The sequence below is a fragment of the Culex pipiens genome, chromosome 1 (assembly GCF_016801865.2).
Source record: "Culex pipiens pallens isolate TS chromosome 1, TS_CPP_V2, whole genome shotgun sequence".
NCBI classification, from domain to species: Eukaryota; Metazoa; Arthropoda; class Insecta; order Diptera; family Culicidae; genus Culex; species Culex pipiens.
This window is the reverse complement of record NC_068937.1, coordinates 19,823,245-19,847,084: the sequence shown is the minus strand read 5'-3', so window position 1 is coordinate 19,847,084 and position 23,840 is coordinate 19,823,245. Positions and strand designations below refer to the sequence as shown.

General features: G+C 37.1%; 2 protein-coding genes across 7 annotated transcripts in view; one reads left to right on the top strand and one right to left on the bottom strand.

The window, feature by feature from the left end:
* Window positions 1-23,840, bottom strand: part of LOC120416924 (sex determination protein fruitless) — a 456,860-nt gene that overhangs the window by 220,476 nt on the left and 212,544 nt on the right. The gene's annotated exons all lie outside the window — the stretch shown is intronic.
* On the top strand, window positions 19,332-21,353 carry LOC120416926 (uncharacterized). The gene is made up of 2 exons (XM_039578839.2): window positions 19,332-20,006; window positions 20,062-21,353. The coding sequence occupies exons 1-2, from the start codon at window positions 19,814-19,816 to the stop codon at window positions 21,168-21,170; spliced, it is 1,302 nt and encodes a 433-aa protein (XP_039434773.1). The 5' UTR covers window positions 19,332-19,813; the 3' UTR covers window positions 21,171-21,353.

The following is a 23,840-nucleotide window of genomic DNA, read 5'->3' as shown; positions in this document are numbered from 1 at the left end:
TTTTGGAATAAATTTATTAAAACGGCGTAAATGAAATGCCAAAACTAGGTTAAATTTACTCAAGAGAATCCATTAAAAATCTAAGTTAGTCTAATTTGGGTAGCAATATAACTATCAAGATGTATTGATAAATAGATTGAAATTCATTTGACACAAAAATGATTCATTTTGGATGAAAGTGCATTTTTTGTTCAATGCAGGAAGTGGTTTGTTGACATTTTGTGATTTTTTTTTGGCTCTGTGTGAAATACGTCAAACCATTCAAATTTTAATTTTTGATTAAAATGTTCAAAAGTTTTTTTGTAAGGCGACTTCTGCCTGTTTTTTTTTCACTGTCCGCCCGATATGTTAGCCAACATATTTCGCAGGGACTGTGACAGCTCGTGCACGACCATTGTTTGCATCAGGACACTGTGACGAGAAGTTGGTCATTTTTGGGTTAAATTATATTTTTTTCACTGGGCCAAGAAAGTCTATTTCTACTTTCAAAGCAATTTGCTCAAAAGTAGGTTATTCTAGTAAACTTCCAATTTCCACCTTAAATTTTCATATTACGCCCCTGTACACGAAGAAGCAGGCACTAGCTTCAAACTCAGCGCCGGTGACTTACAATCTCACGCCGGAGCACGTGCCATCGTTTTACATCTAACTCTGCAGTAGTTCAGCAGAGAGTGTGTCACCCCCGGGGGACACAAATGTCACAGGGGTACTTTTCTCCCTGTTTCCGCCCCGCTCGGTATAGTGTACAAACTACTACCCCTAGTCAGCTGGAAGTTCCCCGTTCGGTCTTTTTTCCTAGCATAAATATGTCGTGGAAAAAGGCAGCAGTCCAACGACGCCGCTCGGAATGGGTGAAAAACGCAGGTAAATGCAGCAGTTTCGATATACGTGAGCTGTTTGTCAATGCAGGCAGCATAAAATAACGAGGCAAAAACCTTAGATGCAATGCCAAGTAAAATTACACCGGAAAAACTTTTTTGCGGCCGTGAGATTGTTCAGTTTAGTTTGAATAAATGTCAATGTTTACACGAATTTATGCCATTTTTACACCGACAAAATGAAATTCCCGTGAAATCTCATTTTCGCCGAAATAAACATAAACATTAAGAGTGCAAGCACTTGGTGGGAGCAACACGTGTTGTTCCTCTGAGCACTTCACAATCCCCTCAAAACCACCCCGCCTGCTCACTTACACAACACAAATACAGCCACGCTCAAGGGGAGGGGCGGGCACAAGTGACCCGCGATAACAACCCCCAAAACAATGAGTTTGTATGGTGGGGGAAGCAAACAGGCAAAAAACAAACAAACAGTGAAGTCGGGTTAATTTGGTTGAATGGGAAGCATTTTTTGAAGTTGTACCCCAAATTGGGTAGCTTCAATTAAGCGTGCTGATATTGACACTTCTGATCTGTCAGAACTGTCGAAACCATTCTTGAAATCACTCAAAAAATAATAATTCTGAACAATCGTGTATCATTTGACACATGGCTTTCTAGTCAGAAATTTACCAACACATTCAAAGTATGTTTACATTACAGCTGAAGGTTTGTTTGCATCAAGTTTCCTGTCTCTTTCTAGCCAAAGTTTTTTTGTCAGCGACTTCTAGTTGTTTTTTTTGGCTGGCCGCCCGATATGTCAGTCAACATACTTCTCAGGGCTGTGACAGCTCGAGCTCGATCATTGTTTGCATCAGGACACTGTCACGAGAAGTTCGTCATTTTTTTGGTAAAATTATTTTTTTTCACTGGGCCTAGAAAGCCTTATTCATGCGAAGAAGTATCCAATTTTGTGTAATTTGGTTGAAAGTAATGAGTAGTTTCAATTAGTCGTGCAGATGTTGCCTCTATAGAACTGTCCCAGCTGTCACAAGCTTCTTGAAATAACCAAATAGTAATTCGAAACAAGCTTGTTGATAGCTCATTCGAATGAACCGAGCTTCCGTGGCTGTGAGGTTACGGGTTTCGCCTTGTAAGCGGAAGGTGGTGGGTTCGATTCCTGTCTGGCTCGGCAAAGTCAGATCCCTTAAAGGAGTAAATATGCTCACTGGGAGTACTGACCGGTAGAGGATGGGTTTCGACTAGCAGCGTGCTGGGTTTCCAATCCAGAGGTCGTGAGTTCGATTCTCGTACCGGGATGATGAAGTTTAACTGTCAAACATCTGCACTTTCATTTAAAATCACCCAGTTTTCGTTTAAATCGAACGTACCCAGAAATTCGTAATTCAAGTAAAACAATGTAAAGAGGCCAATGCCGAAGTGTTAACAAAGAAGCTCTCTTGCTTACGTCAGTTGATGTTTACATTGGGAACGAGCAGTATAGACTCATTGTTTACACTTTTAAATTGGCATAATCACGTTTTTTTTTGCTAGAATTGGGACAGTCGTCTGATTTGGGTGAATTTCAATCAAATCTGTGTGAATTGCACTAGGTTTTTTTTTGTGATTTTTAAGTAAAATCTCTCAAATCTGACAGTTCTACCATCTACTCATTTCTCAACAGGTTCGGTTTTGACGAAAAATTAGGTGTTTTTTAATGTGGGTGTAGAACTGTCAAAAGCTTCTCAATTTCAATTAGAAAGTAATAATTCCAAACAAGCGTGTAGAATCCGACAGCTCGTTCGAATGAACTGTCAAAAATTTACACCCTCAATTCAAACCACTGAGTTTTCATCAGAACAAAAGCTACACAAAAATGAGGAAATGGAACAATTCCGTAGTAAATTTTCAATAGGGCGAAACCTTAGATGTAAACAAGCAGCCTATCCAACTCTTACTCAACGTGAACTGTTACTAAAGGAAATGGGCTGCAAAAGGCTGTTTGTTTACATCTCACTGTCTGAACTGTAACAGTCTTGTTTTGATGAATTTCAATATGATTTGCGAGAATTTCGCTCAATTTTCGTTTAATATTAAATTAAATTTTCTCAAATTTGACAGTTGACAAAAACTAAGTCATTTGAATTTGCTTGTAGAACTGTCAAACGCAAGCGTGTAAAATTCGAAAGCCCGTTCGAATGAATTGTCAAAAATTGGTCAAAAATCTACATTCTCACTCCAAATTGCACAGTTTTCTTTAAAACCAAAAACCAAACCTACTCAGAAATGAGTAAAAGGGGCAACTGTTAGATTTGGATAAATTTCACTCAATTTTGGATGCATTTCACCCAACTTTTGTTGAATTCTCAGTGAAATTAACTGAAATCTGACAGTTGACATAACAACTCAATTCTGAGTAGATTTGGTTTTGGCGAAATTCTGAGTAGATTTGGTTTTGGCAGAATTGACTGTTTCTGTCCTGTTTTGTTTGTTCTGCCATTCTCTTCATGAGAGAATGGCAGAAGCCCCGGCAGCGATTCACAATCCTCCCGCAAACACAGCGGAAACAAATTACATTCATCACACCGCCGCCGTTGTGTTGCCGTGGCCACGACCTCTCGCGGGACCGACACAGGAAGTTGCACAATAGTGTTACACACTTGTTTCACTCGAGGACATATTGCGCTGTTTGTGTGGTCGCGGAAACAAGAGGTGGTGGGAAAGAGCGTAATTTTTATGCTCATTTTCAGATTAAATTCACATGCTGGGAGGGTGTTTTACAACCCATTGGTGGGATTACTGGATGAGCAAATCGAGAGTTGACAGATTAAAGAGATTTTTTTTGTTAATTTAGAAGTGTCGCACCCCTCGTTCCCCATTTTCGCTGTCACTTGTTTACAACCAGCGCCAACTGCTTCAAATCCCCTTCCGGGAAGGTGACAATAGGCTGCCGAGCTCCATTGTTCGAGCGCACCTTCAATCATCGGGATCAGATTCGCTGCTGGGTTGCTCTCCCGCAACCTTTCATAACCACAAAGACAACACAAAAGTTGGAGTGGCTTATCCCTTGGTTACCACCATTGTCGGCGCGCGCGCTGTCACAATTGACAGCTGTCAGTTGGGTGAAGTGGGGGCTAATTCGCGGGTATTGCCTCAAGATATCGTTGTCAAGGTTTTGAAGAGGTTATGTACTGTTTGGAAGTTGACAGATTATGGTTAGCTAGCGAAAATTGTCAACTGCCGGTCACAAAGGTCAGTTCGCAAACAAAAACTTGTGTCCAAACAGTTGCGCCCCTCTTTCCGTCCCAATTTTGACAGTTGGTCGCCCACCAGGTCAAGGTAGGCGTCGCAATCGACACCCGAAAAACTTTTACAACCCCAAACGGAACTCGCCGGCAAAAAAATCGACTTTCATCCGCGCTAGATGGCAGCACCGAGTGTGACGTGTTAAGTGGATTGCTTTGATTTCGGGTCGGATTGCATTTACATTTCCGACCAGCTTTGTTTTGGGCGCCATTTTTTTCGATTTCGACGATGGAAACCGGGTGCAATCTCCGGAGGAAAAAGCGGAATTTCGGGATTGATGGATTTTCGGATAACCTCGAGGTGCTGTCACGGGCGGCGTTTCGCTTTGAATGTTTTTTTGCTTTGTTTTTGTTTTAATGGAGTTGCCAGACGGAGACGGACGCCGCCGCCACCGTTTCAAGGCTAGTTGAAGTTGACTTATTTTTCGGGATTGTCTGCCGCGGGGATTACAATCCGAGTGGATTAGACAAACTCAAGTGTGTAGGGATGGCCCCCAGGCTGTCAAAGTGACGTTTCGCTGTCAAGTTACACGGTGTCGCGAAAGCACCAACTTTTGAGTTTAAGTTTGTTTTTGCGAGATCCAGATTTCCCAAAATTGACCACCCTCAGCTCGTCCCGGAGGGACGCTGCCAACTTCCGGACGGACGTCACCCGGATTGAGTGACTTCGGTCTAATTACACGGCAAAGTGACCTGAATTAACAAAGCTCGTGCCGGCGATTTTTTTTTCGCTTGACGGGAGGGGGATTCCCGGACTGGCAGATGAATGGGTTTTTGTCTAAATTGACATGTAAATAGTGGCGTCCTGGACCTTGTCCTGGACGAGCAAGCTGACAGTTGGGAGGAGGAGGGCCAGGGGCATGACACAAAACAATCCTCTCCGGATTAGAAAACGATATCGTCCATGGAGTGCACGTGTTATTGATGGTGGGTACGTGCTTCGCGTGCAAGGATTACATTTGTTTTGATGGTGGGAAAAAAGAGAGTGGGGTTGGGCAAACACATTTGCGGGTCCGCCTGTCTGGTATTTGCGAACGGAAAGAATCAATTGGTTTGTTTTTGTGTCATTAAAATCCATTAAACTACGGTCTGACAGCTTGGTTGAGTTTGACGTTTGACCAGTACGCACAAACTGGGTACTTTTTATGCAATGCCAAACGTCACTTTTTTACTTTTGAAAATTCAGATTCGTTTCCTGCAAATTAACATATTAACAGTCAAAACCCGAAGCCTGCAAAATGCGTTACAGTAAATTTTCGCAGGCTTGGGAAATATGCAAAATAGCACCAAACTTCAATGTTTTATAGTGTTTTGGAATCGTCAGAATGTCTACTTTAAGGAAAAAATATGCAAATTAGTGGATTTTTGGGCGGGGCTCGGGGGGGAGGGGGTGAACAAAAAAATATCCGAGCAAAATGCGTTACAGTAAATTTGTAAAATTTATATCTTATGCAAAACATGACCAAAACTCAAAGTTTTATAGTGCTTTGAAAAGGTCTTCACATGAACTTTATGTTAAAAATATAAAAAGACTACGTTTTGCATAAAGTTTTACTAAAAAAGTTAAGTAAACATTTATTGTTATATATACTAATATCAGTAAGAGAATAAAAACATGACTTTTCATTAGAAACATAATCATGCGACATATCTAACTTCTCCAAATTTCATGAATAGTCATTCTGCAACAAAATTGAACCGATTCAGCTGAACCGGTTCACCCAACCGGTTCAATAGTTGTACCGGTTGAACATTTCTGGCACAAAATGTATCATGCGACATGTCTAACTCTTTCAAATTGCCTGAAAAGTCATTCTGTAGCAAAATTGAACCGATTCAGCTGAACCGGTTCATCCAACCGGTTCGATAGTTGTACCGGTTGAACATTTCTGGCACAAAATGTAGCATGCGACATATCTAACTCTTTCAAATTGCCTGAAAAGTCATTTTGTAACAAAATTGAACCGATTCAGCTGAACCGGTTTACCCAACCGGTTCAATAGTTGTACCGGTTGAACATTTCTGGCACAAAATGTAGCATACGACATATCTAACTCTTTCAAATTGCCTGAAAAGTCATTTTGTAGCAAAATTGAACCAATTCAGCTGAACCGGTTCATCCAACCGGTTCGATAGTTGTACCGGTTGAACATTTCTGGCACAAAATGTAGCATGCGACATATCTAACTCTTTCAAATTGCCTGAAAAGTCATTCTGTAGCAAAATTGAACCGATTCAACTGAACCGGTTCACCCAACCGGTTCAATAGTTGTACCGGTTGAACATTTCTGGCACAAAATGTAGCATACGACATATCTAACTCTTTCAAATTGCCTGAAAAGTCATTTTGTAGCAAAATTGAACCAATTCAGCTGAACCGGTTCATCCAACCGGTTCGATAGTTGTACCGGTTGAACATTTCTGGCACAAAATGAATCATGTGACATGTCTAACTCTTTCAAATTGCCTGAAAAGTCATTCTGTAACAAAATTGAACCAATTCAGCAGAACCGGTTCATCCAACCGGTTCGATAGTTGTACCGGTTGAACATTTCTGGCACAAAATGTAGCATACGACATATCTAACTCTTTCAAATTGCCTGAAAAGTCATTCTGTAACAAAATTGAACCGATTCAGCTGAACCGGTTCATCTAACTGGTTGAAAAGTTATGCTTCCTTAAATTCTTTAATTTTTTTAAATTTTTTATATTTTCTAAATTCTTAAAGAATTTAAAGAATTTAAGAAATTTTAAGAACTTAAAGAATTTAAAGAATTTAAAGAATTTAAAGAATTTTAAGAATTTAAAGAATTTAAAGAATTTAAAGAATTTAAAGAATTTAAAGAATTTAAAGAATTTAAAGAATTTAAAGAATTTAAAGAATTTAAAGAATTTAAAGAATTTAAAGAATTTAAAGAATTTAAAGAATTTAAAGAATTTAAAGAATTTAAAGAATTTAAAGAATTTAAAGAATTTAAAGAATTTAAAGAATTTAAAGAATTTAAAGAATTTAAAGAATTTAAAGAATTTAAAGAATTTAAAGAATTTAAAGAATTTAAAGAATTTAAAGAATTTAAAGAATTTAAAGAATTTAAAGAATTTAAAGAAATTAAAGAATTTAAAGAATTTAAAGAATTTAAAGAATTTAAAGAATTTAAAGAATTTAAAGAATTTAAAGAATTTAAAGAATTTAAAGAATTTAAAGAATTTAAAGAATTTAAAGAATTTAAAGAATTTAAAGCATTTGAAAAAAATAAAGAATTTTAAGAATTTTAAGAATTTTAAGAATTTTAAGAATTTTAAGAATTTTAAGAATTTGAAGAATTTGAAGAATTTGAAGAATTTGAAGAATTTTAAGAATTTTAAGAATTTTAAGAATTTTAAGAATTTTAAGAATTTTAAGAATTTTAAAAAATTTGAAGAATTTGAAGAATTTTAAGAATTTTAAAAATTTTAAGAATTTTAAGTATTTTAAGAATTTTAAGAATTTTAAAAATTTTAAGAATTTTAAGAATTTTAAGAATTTGAAGAATTTGAAGAATTTGAAGAATTTGAAGAATTTTAAGAATTTTAAGAATATTAAGAATATTAAGAATTTTAAGAATTTTAAGAATTTTAAGAATTTTAAGAATTTTAAGAATTTTAAGAATTTTAAGAATTTTAAGAATTTTAAGAATTTTAAGAATTTTAAGAATTTTAAGAATTTTAAGAATTTTAAGAATTTTAAGAATTTTAAGAATTTTAAGAATTTTAAGAATTTTAAGAATTTTAAGAATTTTAAGAATTTTAAGAATTTTAAGAATTTTAAGAATTTTAAGAATTTTAAGAATTTTAAGAATTTTAAGAATTTTAAGAATTTTAAGAATTTGAAGAATTTTAAGAATTTTAAGAATTTTAAGAATTTTAAGAATTTTAAGAATTTTAAGAATTTTAAGAATTTTAAGAATTTTAAGAATTTTAAGAATTTTAAGAATTTTAAGAATTTTAAGAATTTTAAGAATTTTAAGAATTTTAAGAATTTTAAGAATTTTAAGAATTTTAAGAATTTTAAGAATTTTAAGAATTTTAAGAATTTTAAGAATTTTAAGAATTTTAAGAATTTTAAGAATTTTAAGAATTTTAAGAATTTTAAGAATTTTAAGAATTTTAAGAATTTTAAGAATTTTAAGAATTTTAAGAATTTTAAAAATTTTAAAAATTTGAAGAATTTTAAGAATTTTAAGAATTTTAAAAATTTTAAGAATTTTAAGTATTTTAAGAATTTTAAGAATTTTAAGAATTTTAAGAATTTTAAGAATTTTAAGAATTTTAAGAATTTTAAGAATTTTAAGAATTTTAAGAATTTTAAGAATTTTAAGAATTTTAAGAATTTGAAGAATTTGAAGAATTTTAAGAATTTTAAGAATTTTAAGAATTTTAAGAATTTTAAGAATTTTAAGAATTTTAAGAATTTTAAGAATTTTAAGAATTTTAAGAATTTTAAGAATTTTAAGAATTTTAAGAATTTTAAGAATTTTAAGAATTTTAAGAATTTTAAGAATTTTAAGAATTTTAAGAATTTTAAGAATTTTAAGAATTTTAAGAATTTTAAGAATTTTAAGAATTTTAAGAATTTTAAGAATTTTAAGAATTTTAAGAATTTTAAGAATTTTAAGAATTTTAAGAATTTTAAGAATTTTAAGAATTTTAAGAATTTTAAGAATTTTAAGAATTTTAAGAATTTTAAGAATTTTAAGAATTTTAAGAATTTTAAGAATTTTAAGAATTTTAAGAATTTTAAGAATTTTAAGAATTTTAAGAATTTTAAGAATTTTATGAATTTTAAGAATTTTAAGAATTTTAAGAACTTGAAGAATTTTAAGAATTTTAAGAATTTTAAGAATTTTAAGAATTTTAAGAATTTTAAGAATTTTAAGAATTTTAAGAATTTTAAGAATTTTAAGAATTTTAAGAATTTTAAGAACTTGAAGAATTTTAAGAATTTTAAGAATTTTAAGAATTTTAAGAATTTAAAGAATTTTAAGAATTTTAAGAATTTTAAGAATTTTAAAAATTTGAAGAATTTTAAGAATTTTAAGAATTTTAAGAATTTTAAAAATTTTAAGAATTTTAAGTATTTTAAGAATTTTAAGAATTTTAAGAATTTGAAGAATTTTAAGAATTTTAAGAATTTTAAGAATTTTAAAAATTTTAAGAATTTTAAGAATTTTAAGAATTTTAAGAATTTTAAGAATTTTAAGAATTTTAAGAATTTTAAGAGTTTTAAGAATTTTAAGAATTTTAAGAATTTTAAGAATTTTAAGAATTTTAAGAATTTTAAGAATTTTAAGAATTTTAAGAATTTTAAGAATTTTAAGAATTTTAAGAATTTTAAGAATTTTAAGAATTTTAAGAATTTTAAGAATTTGAAGAATTTTAAGAATTTTAAGAATTTTAAGAATTTGAAGAATTATAAGAATTTTAAGAATTTTAAGAATTATAAGAATTTTAAGAATTTTAAGAATTTTAAGAATTTTAAGAATTTTAAAAATTTTAAGAATTTTAAGAATTTTAAGAATTTTAAGAATTTTAAGAATTTTAAGAATTTTAAGAATTTTAAGAATTTTAAGAATTTTAAGAATATGAAGAATTTAAAAAAATTAAAGAATTTAAGGAAGCTTAACTTTTCATCCGGTAAGATGAACCGGTTCAGCCGAATCGGTTCAATTTTGTTACAGAATGACTTTTCAGGCAATTTGAAAGAGTTAGATATGTCGCATGATACCTGTTTGTGCCAGAAATGTTCAACCGGTACAACTATCGAACCGGCTGGATGAACCGGTTCAGCTGAATTGGTTTCACTGAAGTTTTACTTTTGCAAGGTTAGCTCTATACTGCGTACTTTCTACGCACTGTCAAATGTCAAAACAGTAATCGTTAAAAAGCAAAAAGGTGGCAAAAAGCACATGTTGATTCTGTTGTTTTTGTGTTGTTGACCAACGATTTGTCATCAACATTACGTTTGACATTTGAAACGTACTCAAGACTGGGTAGAATAAACGCTACGCCAAATGTCAACAATAGTTTTTCTGGCTATCCAATTCGCTAAACAATATTTGATTGCCAAGCTGGTATTTAGTAACAAAAAGCACAATCCAATAATATTTTTGTTTCGTTTAGCAACCGTTTAATAGCGTTGACGAGTTTGACTTTTGAAAGCTACCCAAATTTGGGTTGAATCAACGCTACGCCAAATGTCAAATGACATTTGGATTTCCTTTCAAATCCTTAACGATTACGATAGTTCAACAGCTTCCTAATTTAGTGCAATTTCAAAAATTCAAAAATTTTCGTTTGAAATTTGCAACACTTGCTCTAAACTGCGTACTTTCTACGCAATTTCAAATACCAAAAAAGCAATCGAAAAGCTGTTATTTGCTCACAAAAGTAAATGTTTATTCTTTTTTTTTTGTCTTGTTGACCAACGCTGGTATTTAGTGACCGAAAGCACAAGTTAACATTGATTTTGTATTGTTAACCATCGGTTTGACAGCGATAACAAATTAGCCGGATTAAAGGCACCCAAAATTGGGTAGAAACAACGCTGCACCAATTGTCAAACATAAATCTGTGAACTTTTCAAATCTTTACAACGCAAATTTGACAGCTTCCTAAGCTTGACACTTTCAATGCGTACTCAAAACTGCGTACTTTCTACACATCAAACGTCAAAACACCAAATCACCTCACTCAACGCTTTCCGTTCGTGACGTGCCGGGGCGTGCCGAGGGGAACTCCACGGGACGCCCTCTGCATTAGTCAGGTGTTACTTGACACCTCCCCCTCCGTCCCCCTTGACACGTGGATTGTTTACGTTCGATTGATATGTGTGTGTGTGCGCGCGCTTGGGGTAAATTATCTGTCAATAAAAGGCTGCCAGCAAGCGAAAACTATCAACACGTACGCGCGCGAGCGTCGTTTTTAATTACGGTGTAGAGTTGGGTTTGAGTTTTTTTTTCGCTAGTTCTTTGGCACCGTGTAAAGGTTGCGGGCAAACTGTTTTGATTTATTGGAAAAGTTGGGCGAAAGCGGGGTTCGGGGATGATTTAGTGCTCAATTTGTGCGCGAAATCACTTGGGAATTGAGTTTGGAGTGTGTTATTTCAATTTTTTCAGTGCGTTTTTTGCGTGTGGAAAGAGCTTGAAGTGGGACAGATGTAGAGAAAATTATCAGAGTTGACAGTTTGGACTACTGAAAGAGGTTATGGAAAGTGACGTTTGACCACTTCAAATTAACGTAAACAACGGACTTGGTTCATCTTAGGATAAAAATAAGGCATTTTGTGAAAGAATAGTGACGTCTGAACTGTCAATTTTCAATAGGTCTTTAAAAAAAACTTGGATGTAAACAGACAGCAAATTCTGCTTACAAAGGATCAAAAACCAAGTGTAAACAAATACGAATACGAGGAAAATGCATTGTTTGTTTACACATCTTGTTTGGTACATTTGCAATGTTTTGCTTGAGGTTTGATGTGGTATGACGGTAAAGTGACATCTTACCGCAAAATCCATCGCCTGATGATGGAAAAGACGTTTGAAAAGAGAAATGAGTCGTCTGACGTCAGAAACGTTTGAAAAGAAAAATTAGTCGTCTGACGTCAGAAAATTACTACCTTCTCACTGGAAGGCAAAGTCTGGCCTCTGGAAAATGACGTTTAACGAAGAAATTGTAACGTCTGATAGCGTCTGATGACGGAAAATTGTAATGAATGTCGTCTGACGTCAGAAATTTGCTTGCTTTTTAGTGGAAAGTGACATCTAGCTTTGAAAATGCTACGTCTGACCTCTGGGAAATGACGTCTGACCAAAAAATGTAACGTCTGAGGACGGAAAATTGTAATAAGTGTCGTTTGACGTCAGATAATTATTACCTCTTACTAGAATTCAACGTCTGGCTATATAAATATTTTGTCTGACCTCTGGAAAATCCAAGAAAAAGTAACGTTTGATAACGTCTGAAGATGGAAAATTAAAAGAAATGTCGTCTGACGTCAGAAAATTATTACCACTTTACTACAATTCGAGATCTGACCTCTGATAAATGGCATTTGGCCAAAAAAGGTAACGTCTGATAACGTCTGGTGACACAAATTCGTGATGAGTGTCGTCTGATGTCAGGAAATTAATTTATCTTCACAGGAAAGCAACCTGGCTATTGGAATGCTTCCTCTGACCTCCGGAAAATGAGGCCTGACCAGGAAATGGAATCGTCTGATTACGCTTGATGATGAAAAGTTGTAATGATTGTCATCTGACGTCAGAAAATTATCACCTCTTCACTGGAAAGTAACATCTAGCTATAAAAATGCTTCGTCAAAATTCTGGAAAATAGTGTCTGACCAAGAAAAGGTAACGTCTGATGACGGAAAGTTGTAATGAGTGTCATCTAACGTTAGAAAGTTGTTATCCTTCAATGGAATTCGACATCTCTTTATAGAAATACTTCGTATGACCTCCGGAAAATGACGTCTGACCAAGAATAGTAACGTCTGATAACGTCTAAAACGGAAAATTGTAATAAGTGTCGTTTGACGTCAGAAAATTAAAACCTCTGTACTGAAATTCGAAATCTGACCACTGGAAAATGACGTCTGACCAAGAAATGGTTACGTCTGATAACGTCTGATGACGAAATTTTGTTATGAATGACGTCTGACGTCAGATAATTATTACCTCTTACTTGAACTGTATAAATGTTTCGTCTGACCTCTGGAAAATGTAATTTGACGGAGAAATGGTAACGTTTGATAACAATTTGATGAAAATTGAAAGAAATGCCGTATGACGTCAGCAAACATTACCTCTTTACTAGAATGACTAGATGACGACTGACTAAGAAAAGGTAACGTCTGATGACGAAAACGCCTGACGTCTGGCTATGGAAATGTATCGTCTGACTCTGGAAAATGACGTCTGACCAAGAAAATGTAACGTCTGAGAACAAGTGATGACAAAAAATGTCATGAATGACGTCTGACGTCATACAAATATTAACTTTTCACTGAAATTCAACGTCTGGTTATGGAAGTGCTTCGTCAGACCTCTGGAAAATTGTATCTGACCAAGTTAAGGTGACGTCTGATAACGCCTGATGACGGAACATAGTAATGAGTGTCGCCTGACGTCAGAAGATGTTAATCTTTTCACTGTAAAGTGTCATCTGGCTACGAAAATGCTTCATCTGGTCTTATGAAATTGGCGTCTGACCATGAAAATGTAACGTCTGATGACGTCTGATATCGTCTGCAGACGGAAAATTGCTATCAGTTGACAGAGAAGATATGTCTGATTGTGAACAGTGACTTCCAACAATAAGTGTGTGACGTCTTAAGACGTCTGACAACCGTAAAGTGCAGTCTGATGACGCCTGACGTCAGAAAATGTTAACTTCTTCACTGGGAAGTGTCATCTGGCTATGAAAATGCTTCATCTGGTCTCTGGAAAATGTCATCTGACTAAGAAAATGTTACGTCTGATGACGTCTGATAACGTCTGAAGACGGAAAATTGCAATCAATTCACAGAAAAGTTATTTCTGATTGTTCACAGCGACTTTCAACAATAAATATGTGACGTCTGAAGTCGTCTGACAACCGTAGAGTGCAGTCTGATGACGTCTGACGTCAGAAAATGTTAACCTCTTCACTGGGAAGTGTCATCTGGCTATGAAAATGCTTAATCTGGTATCTGGAAGATGGAGTCTGACCAAGAAAATGTAACGTCTGATTACGTCTGATAACGTTAGATGACGAAAAATTGTTATCAATTGACAGTAAAGTTATTTCCGATGATTTGCAGTGACTTCCAACCACAAAAATGTAACGTCTGATAACGTCTGACAACCGTAAAATTCCGTCTGATGACGTCCAACAACTTAAAAAGTGTCATCCAACGACGGAAAACGTTACAATTCCCCAAAAAATCACCCATTTCACCTGTCAAACGCCCCCTCCCTTTCCCATGTTTACACCTGCCAGCGCCGTTCAAGTGGCAACACTAATGGAAATTTATTTCTTTTCAGCAGGCAATCAGGGCCAACAGGAAAAAAAAGCAACTCGAGGGGCGCATCACTTGTTTATGTGGAGCTCAGCAGACACTTCATAATCGAAACGGCCTTTGATCACGCAAACCTTTCGCTCCTTCCCTAGAACCTAGAATTGCCACACGTGGCACACGATTGAAAAATTTATCATTTTTTCGCCGCCACCCCGTTGAAAGAGGAGGACTTTCGGGGTCTTTCGACGGCGACGACGACGACTATCTACATATCAATAGCGATTTGTGAAGTGAAGGAAGGGAAGCGCCTTTTACTTGCCAGCCGAATTTGTTTCGTTTGAATTGCAAAAGGGAAAAAATGGCACCTTCTCACGACGAAATGTGCAAATGTGTCGTAATGAAACGACGGCGCTGAAATGTTGGATTGAGTTGATGACATTATGGATTCGATGGAGAGGGACGAGGAGTGAGAAGATTTGCTGGTAACACTGCCAGTTTGACAGTTTTTTTTCAACGAGTTGTGAGTCGTGAGTCATGAGTTATGATCCGTGAGGTGCTTATCATGAGTTGTGAGTCATTAATCTTGAGTAGTGAGTCGTTAATAATGAGTTGTGAGGCGTCAATCATGAGTTGTAAGTCATTAGTCTTGAGTAGTGAGTCATTAATCATGAGTTTTGAGTCATTAATCATGAGCAGTGAGTCGTTAGTCATGAGTTGTGAGTCATAAGTCTTGAGTAGTAATTCATTTAGCATGAGTTGTGAGTCGTTAGTGAGTTGTTGAGTTCTGATTCTTTAGTTCCAAATTCTAAGTAGTTTGAAGGATGAAATCACCTATCAAAATTCAATTCTTAATCTTCAAAACTTCCCATCAATCTGGCAACTCTGCCCATCCATCAGTTTACGATACTTCCTTCCGTTTTTTCTCACTTCCAGACAACTCCGGATGCTTCATAAGACCAAACAGAAGGCCCACCATCCGGCGAAAAAACTCAAAAAAATGAAAAACCTCCTTCCGCAGTAGCACCGTCCGGAAACGGGTGACAGATTTGTCAAAAAACCGTCTCCGATCCTTCTGGCTGTAAAAGAGTCACCATAACGAAATTGATTCGATTTGGCCCCCTCCCTTGCGCCTGAAAGTATACCACCCGAAAATTTTCCTCCTCACTGCAGTGAGAGCCATTTCTTCGCTTTTTTGTTTCCCCCACTTTGAAATATCGTGACAAATAGAGACAATTTGTTTTTTTCGCTCCCTCCACTAGATGGCGCGCTCGAAAGTGTGTTGCAGCCCGGTTGCAGCCAATCTGGCGCGGCGCGAAAACTGCACCGGCACTTTTATTGCATTTTTTTTTTCGTACTCTCTTTTGAAAGCTCTGTTTCCGCTGACAGCTGCATTTCGACGTCGTCGTGCTATCTTGTCGCACCCGCCATTTTGACGTTCCGAGAAAAACGCGTTTTAATGTTTGACCTTGAATATTCAAAAACGAGAGCACGCAATGTAAACAATAACAAACACGTTTTGTTTGGCTCACCATTCTGTGCATTGTCCCAAAGTTTGGTTGAAGTTGGTTGCTGGAGTTCCGAGTTATAATTACAAATGTTTACTGTAGTCTAGCTTGTACGTGCGACAAACGCATCCTGACTTTCCTGGCCTGAAATCCCTTTGGCCTTTTGTCGCACTTACATCAATTTTCATGGAGTGACAAGATAGCACGACAAGATTGAAACTACTTTCATATGTAAAGTGACAAAAATGCACGGAGTTTTTTCGGTTTTTGTTGAATATCTCAGGATTGAAATCGAATTTTGGGGATCTGTGAATGTCAAAAGGTGAGGCATTGTGAGCTGCACAAAATGGCGTTCTTAACTCAATTTGGCCCAAAATGCACGTACGACAAGTTAGCACGATGGCGACGATTTACTGACGACGACGACGACGACGGGGAAGGTGTTTATGAAAATTTAAAAACTTATCTAACTTACATCAATCAGCTGAAGAGGAAGAGAAGGGAGAGGAGAAGGAGTAGTTTTGTGTAGAGTGAAAACGCCTTTAGCTATGCAACCGGTGAGAGCCATCTGGTGGCGGTGAAAGGAAAAAGTTTTGAGTGACGGGAGTTTTTTTTTTTGAGAGGAGAAAACTGCTGTCATTAAATGTCAATTTCCGGGTGATTGTTTCTTACAAGTGGAAGCACTAACTTGAAGCGTGATTCTACGTTGACGTGATTTATGCTTAACTTGTCGAGATACGAGTTGGCGCTCACGAGACATGACTCGTGAATATTGGTTCGAAACTCATTAATGATTTTTCGACTCCAATTTGATAATTAAAGAGTTAAGTTTCATGAATATCGACTCATATCTCATGGATATCGACACACATCTCATGAATATCAACTTACATCTCATGAATATTGACTCACAACTCATGATTATCAACTCACATCTCATGAATATCAACTCACATCTCATGAATATTGACTCACAACTCATGATAATCAACTCACATCTCATGAATATCAACTCACATCTCATGATTTTCATCTCAAATTTTCAACAATGACTCAAAATTCATGAATTTCAACTCACAAATCGATAACATTGGTTCATGGAACATCACTATCAAAAACCTATTTTAATTTCACGAGACAAACGACTCACAAACCATAAATATTCATTTCAAAACTAATTTACTCACAAATCGATGACATCAAAAATCAAAAATCAAAAATCAAAAATCAAAAATCAAAAATCAAAAATCAAAAATCAAAAATCAAAAATCAAAAATCAAAAATCAAAAATCAAAACTCAAAAGTCACAAAAGTCACAAAAGTCACAAAAGTCACAAAAGTCACAAAAGTCACAAAAGTCACAAAATTCACAAAAGTCACAAAATTCACAAAAGTCACAAAAGTCACAAAAGTCACAAAAGTCACAAAAGTCACAAAAGTCACAAAAGTCACAAAAGTCACAAAAGTCACAAAAGTCACAAAAGTCACAAAAGTCACAAAAGTCACAAAAGTCACAAAAGTCACAAAAGTCACAAAAGTCACAAAAGTCACAAAAGTCACAAAAGTCATAAAAGTCACAAAAGTCACAAAAGTCACAAAAGTCACAAAAGTCACAAAAGTCACAAAAGTCACAAAAGTCACAAAAGTCACAAAAGTCACAAAAGTCACAAAAGTCACAAAAGTCACAAAAGTCACAAGAGTCACAAGAGTCAAAAGAGTCACAAAATTCACAAAAGTCACAAAAGTCACAAAAGTTACAAAAGTCACAAAAGTCACAAAAGTCACAAAAGTCACAAAGGTCACAAAAGTCACAAAAGTCACAAAAGTCACAAAAGTCACAAAGGTCACAAAAGTCAAAAAAGTCACAAAAGTCGCAAAAGTCACAAAAGTCACAAAAGTCACAAAAGTCACAAAAGTCACAAAAGTCACAAAAGTCACAAAAGTCACAAAAGTCACAAAAGTGACAAGTTGCAAGGGACAAGTGACAATGATAATGATCACGACTCAAGTTACAGCTTACGACTCATAAGTGACAATTCACAGCAATTAATGTACCCAAATTTGAGTAAAGTTTTTTTACTCAAATCAAAGCAAATTTAGTTATGTTTACTTTTTTACACGCTAATTTCTTTTTACAATTTACGAGTTATTTTAACTGAGAAATTAGTTTTAGGTGTTTCCATTGCACTCATTTTGTTGTTGTTGAATTTTACCCGATTTTTGTTGATTTGTCAAGGAGGTATAAGACTATGACAATCAAACAACCTTGCACTTTTTGGTGTTTGATAGTTTATCAAACTCGCAAAATTGTTTGCGGCATACTCGCAAACAACGCAAAGTTTGGGCAAGAATACAGGCTGACGTTTCTTCAAACAAACGTAGACAAACAAACAAAGCAGGCGAAATGTCAAACTGTCAAACAGTGCGAGTTTGTTAGTTTGTCATAGTCTAATACTTCCTTCAGGATTCAAATAAAATCACTCGAAAAAAACTAACTAGTTTTCGTCAAAATCCGCGTAAAAACAACTCAACAACGAGTCATTCAAAATGACCGCGTCCTCCAACCCAGAAACTGACAGCTCGGCTGCCAATTTCGGCCACCGCGAGCGCTCCCGTCGCTGAGGTTTAATGCTTTATTGGTTATGTTCAGAGCGGCGAGTGTGTGTGTCCAGGTGAGAAAATCAACACCAATTTACGGCCAGGGCTTGCTTTGTTTAATCAATATTGCTTTACAGAAGAGGGGGTGGCGGTGAGGCTTAAATTTTCGTTTTTGAAAAATAAAAAAACACCAATTCAACTGCCAGCACTCTAATATGAACTGGAAAGGGGGGGAGGGGTTGGAGAGACACGTTGGTTTCGGTAAATATCGTTTTCCAATAGAGGTTATTTAAATCTACAATTGCATGTTTATTATGGTTAAACAGATGGCACACCAAATGGGTTGTGGCTGGGAAGCCCACCTCATAAATTGAGAGGGAGAGAGTAAGTGAGAGGCTGTCAGTCAGGGCAGGGAGTGTGGACTGTCTAACCAAACAGACAATGGCACAGAGGTTTACCTAGTTTTAATATTTGTTGGAAATTGGAATTGCATTTTGAGCCAGCCGGATTAAAATGCACTTTATTTTGCTGGTCAGGTGATGAATTTTAAAAGTTTGACCAACTCCAATTTAGCGTGTCCGACGCGGAGCTGTCAAAAAAGGGCGTTAACGCTGATTGTTTTGATTTGCATGCCGCAAGGAGTTTAAGGGTCTTCCTAATTCCAGCTGTCAATCAAACATTTCAACCAAGAGATTGACAAGGACTCTTCGTTCGTTGTCTGTCAGATTGCAATCACGCCGCGCGTCATCACCTTTTGCTGATTGTTATTGTTATTATACGTTCCTAGCGAATGATTGAAGTCGGTGAAAGCTTTGTTTGAGGTTGCCAGTGTGGCCAGATTGGCTTGGTGCGCGCGATTTACCTGTCAAAAGTGATGAAAATGTGTGGAAAGGTGCTTGAAATGAAATCATTTTTAAGGCGAAATGATGAGGTTAGGTTGGTGTAACCTCAAATACTGTAATGTTATCGCACCCAATGAAGTCAAGTGACGGAGCGCGTTTGAGCTGTCGGGCCTCTAAATTGCGCACTCGAGAAGAGAGAGAGAGAGTAGATTTGACACTTGGGTGAAGAGCGGCGCGGCAAGCCGCCCAATATTGGCTTACCATTTAGTGCAATAATCCATGCAAATTGCGCCCACTCCGGCTCTAAATTTGATTTCCACTGCACAAGTCAGGAAGGAACGTGGAGGCGCATCTGCTGCATCGGTTCCGGGGGTTTTCGGTGCGGGAAGTTGGGGTTAAAACATAAAGTAACTACCCAAGAGTTGATAAGATTCCGCGAGTGTGTGAAGTGACAGCTGGCTTGAGTAGGGCTGTGCCACATGAGCTGTCAAAACCCAAATCAAAACAATGTAAACTTGAGCTGCATTGACCCTCGCCTCCCCTTCCACAATCCCGTTGTAATCCGTCGGGCCAAATATTTACACAGGGAAATCTATCGGCAAACAAGGCGCCCGTCCCTTCAAACTCACTGAAATCAATCCGCGTTTACACGGTGCAATCGCGATGCCGCAGAGTCGAACCCGTTTCGCTAATTAGTTCCCGCCCGGAAATGGACGTCCACGGTCGACTGTTTCTGATCTCGACGTTCGTCGCCAGTGTCGTGCTGTGCGTCGGATCCAAGCTGGCCGAGGGGACCTTCCGGAGGAGCAGTTACGCCGGCGGTTACCTGCGTTACGCGGGCGACGGATCCGTGCTGGCGTTACACTTTGTTTACCTGGCTAGCTCGCGCGAGGTTTGGTTAGGTAGTTCACCACAGTAGGCGTTGAGTTGGGAACCTTACAAATGTTTTCGTTTCAGCTAAGCCGAACGAGTCGCTCCGGCTGGTGGCGGATTCGTTGGGCTCGCCGATGGCGAGCATTTACGCCCACCTGCAGTTTCTGGTGTCCGTGCTGGGTAACCACTACATGTCGGTTTGTGCCTCGGACATCGTTCTGGAGTATTTGGGCATCCTGTTGCAGCAGCAACGCATGGTCCCGCTGGACCCCGTCTGGAGGGCGTACTGCGCTCTCTTCGGAAACGCCCTGCTAACCGCCCTGAACTGTCACAGCGTCCCCTGGACCACGGCGACCTTCGCCGTCTACATGAAGTCCCTCTTCATGAGCTTCTGGCTGGCGAAGGTCTGGTTCAACCTGCCGGCCATCCAAGCCGCCATCACCTCCAACCAACAGGACTTCCTCCTCCTTTGCGCCCTAACCTTCACCCTCCTCATCATCCTGATCTCCACCAAAGAACTCGGCTGCTTCCCGCACGACGTAGTCTCCGCCAACCAAACCGTCCTGATCCCGCTCTACGAACACCTCGTCGGAATCTGCGCCCCAGAACTCCCCATCATCGCCGCCTGCTACGGCGCCGGCTCCATGAACAACTTCTTCATCGGGTCTGACCCAACCATCCAAGCAGCCCAGTTCGGGCACCTCCCCTTCGCCCTCTCTCTAACCCACCCCACAACCCACGCCCCAATCGTCCTCCTCACCACCCGCACCCTCATCACCGCCTGCGCCGTCCTCTACCTAAACCTCTACGACCTAACCCTCCTCTCCTCCTGCTGGGACTTCCTGCTCCTCACCAGCGCCATCCTCTTCGACGTCACCCTGCTCCGCGCCCGACACGTCGACCTCAACTGTCAATTCACGCAGCATCGTCCAGTGCTGCCAACCTCGCTGCTCCACGCCAGCTTCCAACTCGCAACCGCAGGTTGGATCTTCCACCGAATCTCCCCCCTTCGCCAAGTCACCACTACCCTACTCTTCACGGCCGCCCTCACGATCGTGGCCTTCAAGGCGCTTCAAAGTGAACCGTTTGTCGAGCTGTGCTGTAACCGGGCCCGGCTGGAATGCGCCGATCGGGAGAGGCCGCCACCTGCGGTGGCCAAGGACGCCGCGGTGACGTCGCCGTGTTTGGTGTGAAATTGTGCGGTTTTCCTCCCCCAAAAAGGTCGCACACGTGGCCACTTCCGGGAAATGGAATGTTAATTCATTCGTTAATAAATAGCTGCAAAATAAACACAAACGAGTCCGTAAATGCGAAAAACGAGAGCGTTTCGTGTGTGTGAATATCTTGCGTCGTTTACACACGTGTGCCACGGCTGGAGGGCACGTGGAATCGACGGTGAGTGCGTGTGTCATGAAAGGGGAGGGGGATTTACGTGGATTGACCGGAACGGTAATGCGGCATTAAGGGGATTTTTGGGTGCACGGCAAGAAAAAAAGTTTATTTTATATAAAATTTAATGAAACTGGCAACACAGTTTTTGTGACAGCTGACAGAAATTTAAGAAAATGAAGTTAAATTTTTGTTTCTGTTGTCGTTTTATTGATAATCTGCCAAACTGGCAACACAATCAATGTGACAACTGTCAGTAAATTTGCATGCAAGTTGTCAATAAAATGTAGACAAAACCCTTTTAAGATCAGTTTTGATCGATTCACAAATAAATGATTCTAAAAGTGCTATACATTGTTCGTTTGCAGATCCATCAATTTAAAAAAAATCTGTTTACAAAAATGGCGTTCTTTTATTACATAACGCGAAATTTGGAATTTTTGATCCCCCTTCCCTTCTCGGAATAACATCACAGAGAACAGATGTATATCATTGAACAAACAGCATTGAAAAACGTGTGTAAAAATTCAAACCAAAATACGTTGAAAAGAGCTAGGGTGTGCACCATCCGCCTAGATAGCGCCACTTCCAAAATCATGATGGCCTATACAGTAGCAGAACGTTGGACCATCTAATCACTGCATAAAACATTCCGTATGAACGACATCAGACCAATGTCTAACTGCCCTTTATCAGAGGGTTGTAATTTTACGCGCCAAAGAAGGTAAAGAAAACGAAATCGGACATAACATGTGTAAAGGGACTATTTTAAGTTGTCACTTGAAAAATAATTTTCGAATGAATTTTCTGTTATGCTTTTGTTAATGTTAATGAATTTTTGCATTATTTTTAGTCAACTGGAATTATACAGAAGTGAATTTTATGTTTAAACGAGATTAACATTTATTTTATTTCGAGATTATTGAGCCTTTTTAATTGTTAAGTCAAGTATTCTCAGCCGCGACGGTGGCGCCGCCAAGCGTATCCTGCACACTCTAATTTCTTTGATGCAAGATTGTATGCAACGCATTTTTTTTTAGTTTACACGGGTTATGGCCTATCTACAATCACTTAGCTTAGAACATCTAAGTAAAGTAGTTACTTAGGAAAGTCTGCAACTTACGTTCGTCATCCACAATCAACTTAGAAAACTTGCTGGGCTGATATACGTTGCTATGCAGTTGTTTGTTTACCTTTGATATGGAAACGTCAACTTACCGTAGATTTTTGAAATTTTCCAAACCAAACGTCAGTTTCTAATTTGATTACTTTTCCATTGTAGAAACTCAGATTCATTTCCATTGATTCAAATTCCTAAGCTAAGTGAAATTTTCTAAGCTAAGTGATTGTAGATAGGCCATTACACACAAGTTAGAACCAAGATGTACATCTGTTCTCTGTGATAACATTTCATACATTTTTTTTGCATAGAGCGTTACACAGCCTTCAACAACACCTCCCCCCCACTCCGTTACGTAATAAAAGCACGATCCCTTAATTCTTTTTAACCATCTGTCAAACAAAAAATAACAGATATCACCAAAAATTGACGAAAGCCAACAAGTAAATCAACAAAAGATTCAAAATAAAACAGCAAACGTCAACCTGTCAATCAAGAAAAACTTACAAAGTAAACAAATATCAATAAAAACAAAACAATAATAAACAAAAATGATTGAAAACATCAAACAAGTTTGAAATTTGAGCAAAAGAAAAGAAAAAATAACAAAAGTCAACGAAAAAAAAGTTTGTAAAACTCTACAAAAGTCATTGAAAGTCAGTAAACAAGTGTCAATTTAAATCAACTAAAGTAAACAAAAATGAGTGTCAGAAGATGCTAAGAAATGTCAAGAAATGTCAAGAAATTTCAAGAAATCTCAAGAAATGTCAAGAAATGTCAAGAAATGTCAAGAAATGTCAAGAAATGTCAAGAAATGTCAAGAAATGTCAAGAAATGTCAAAAAATGTCAAGAAATGTCAAGAAATGTCAAGAAATGTCAAGAAATGTTAAGAAATGTCAAGAAATTTCAAGAAATGTCAAAAAATGTCAAGAAATGTCAAGAAATGTGTAGAAAGAATTGTCAGCAAAAGTTAAGAAATGTTAAGAAATATTAAGATATGTCAAAAATTATACGAAATGTCAAAAATGTAAAAAAAATGTCAAGAAATGACAGAAAAAGTGTTTTATTTATTTCATGAAATGTCTTGAAATACAAAGAAATGACAAAATATTACAACAAATGTCTAAGTAAACAAATATCAATAAAAACAAAACAATAATAAACAAAAGTGATTGAAAACATCAAACAAGTTTGAAATTTGAGCAAAAGAAAAGAAAAAATAACAAAAGTCAACAAAAAAAAAGTTTGTAAAACTCTACAAAAGTCATTGAAAGTCAGTAAACAAGTGTCAATTTAAATCAACTAAAGTAAACAAAAATGAGTGTCAGAAGATGCTAAGAAATGTCAAGAAAT

Bases quoted from the DNA above. Each gene is read 5' to 3' on its own strand.
- LOC120416926 (XM_039578839.2), top strand. From the start codon at position 19,814: ATGGACGTCCACGGTCGACTGTTTCTGATCTCGACGTTCGTCGCCAGT. The intron at 20,007-20,061 runs GTAGTTCACCAC...TTTTCGTTTCAG, and splicing joins CTCGCGCGAGGTTTGGTTAG to CTAAGCCGAACGAGTCGCTC.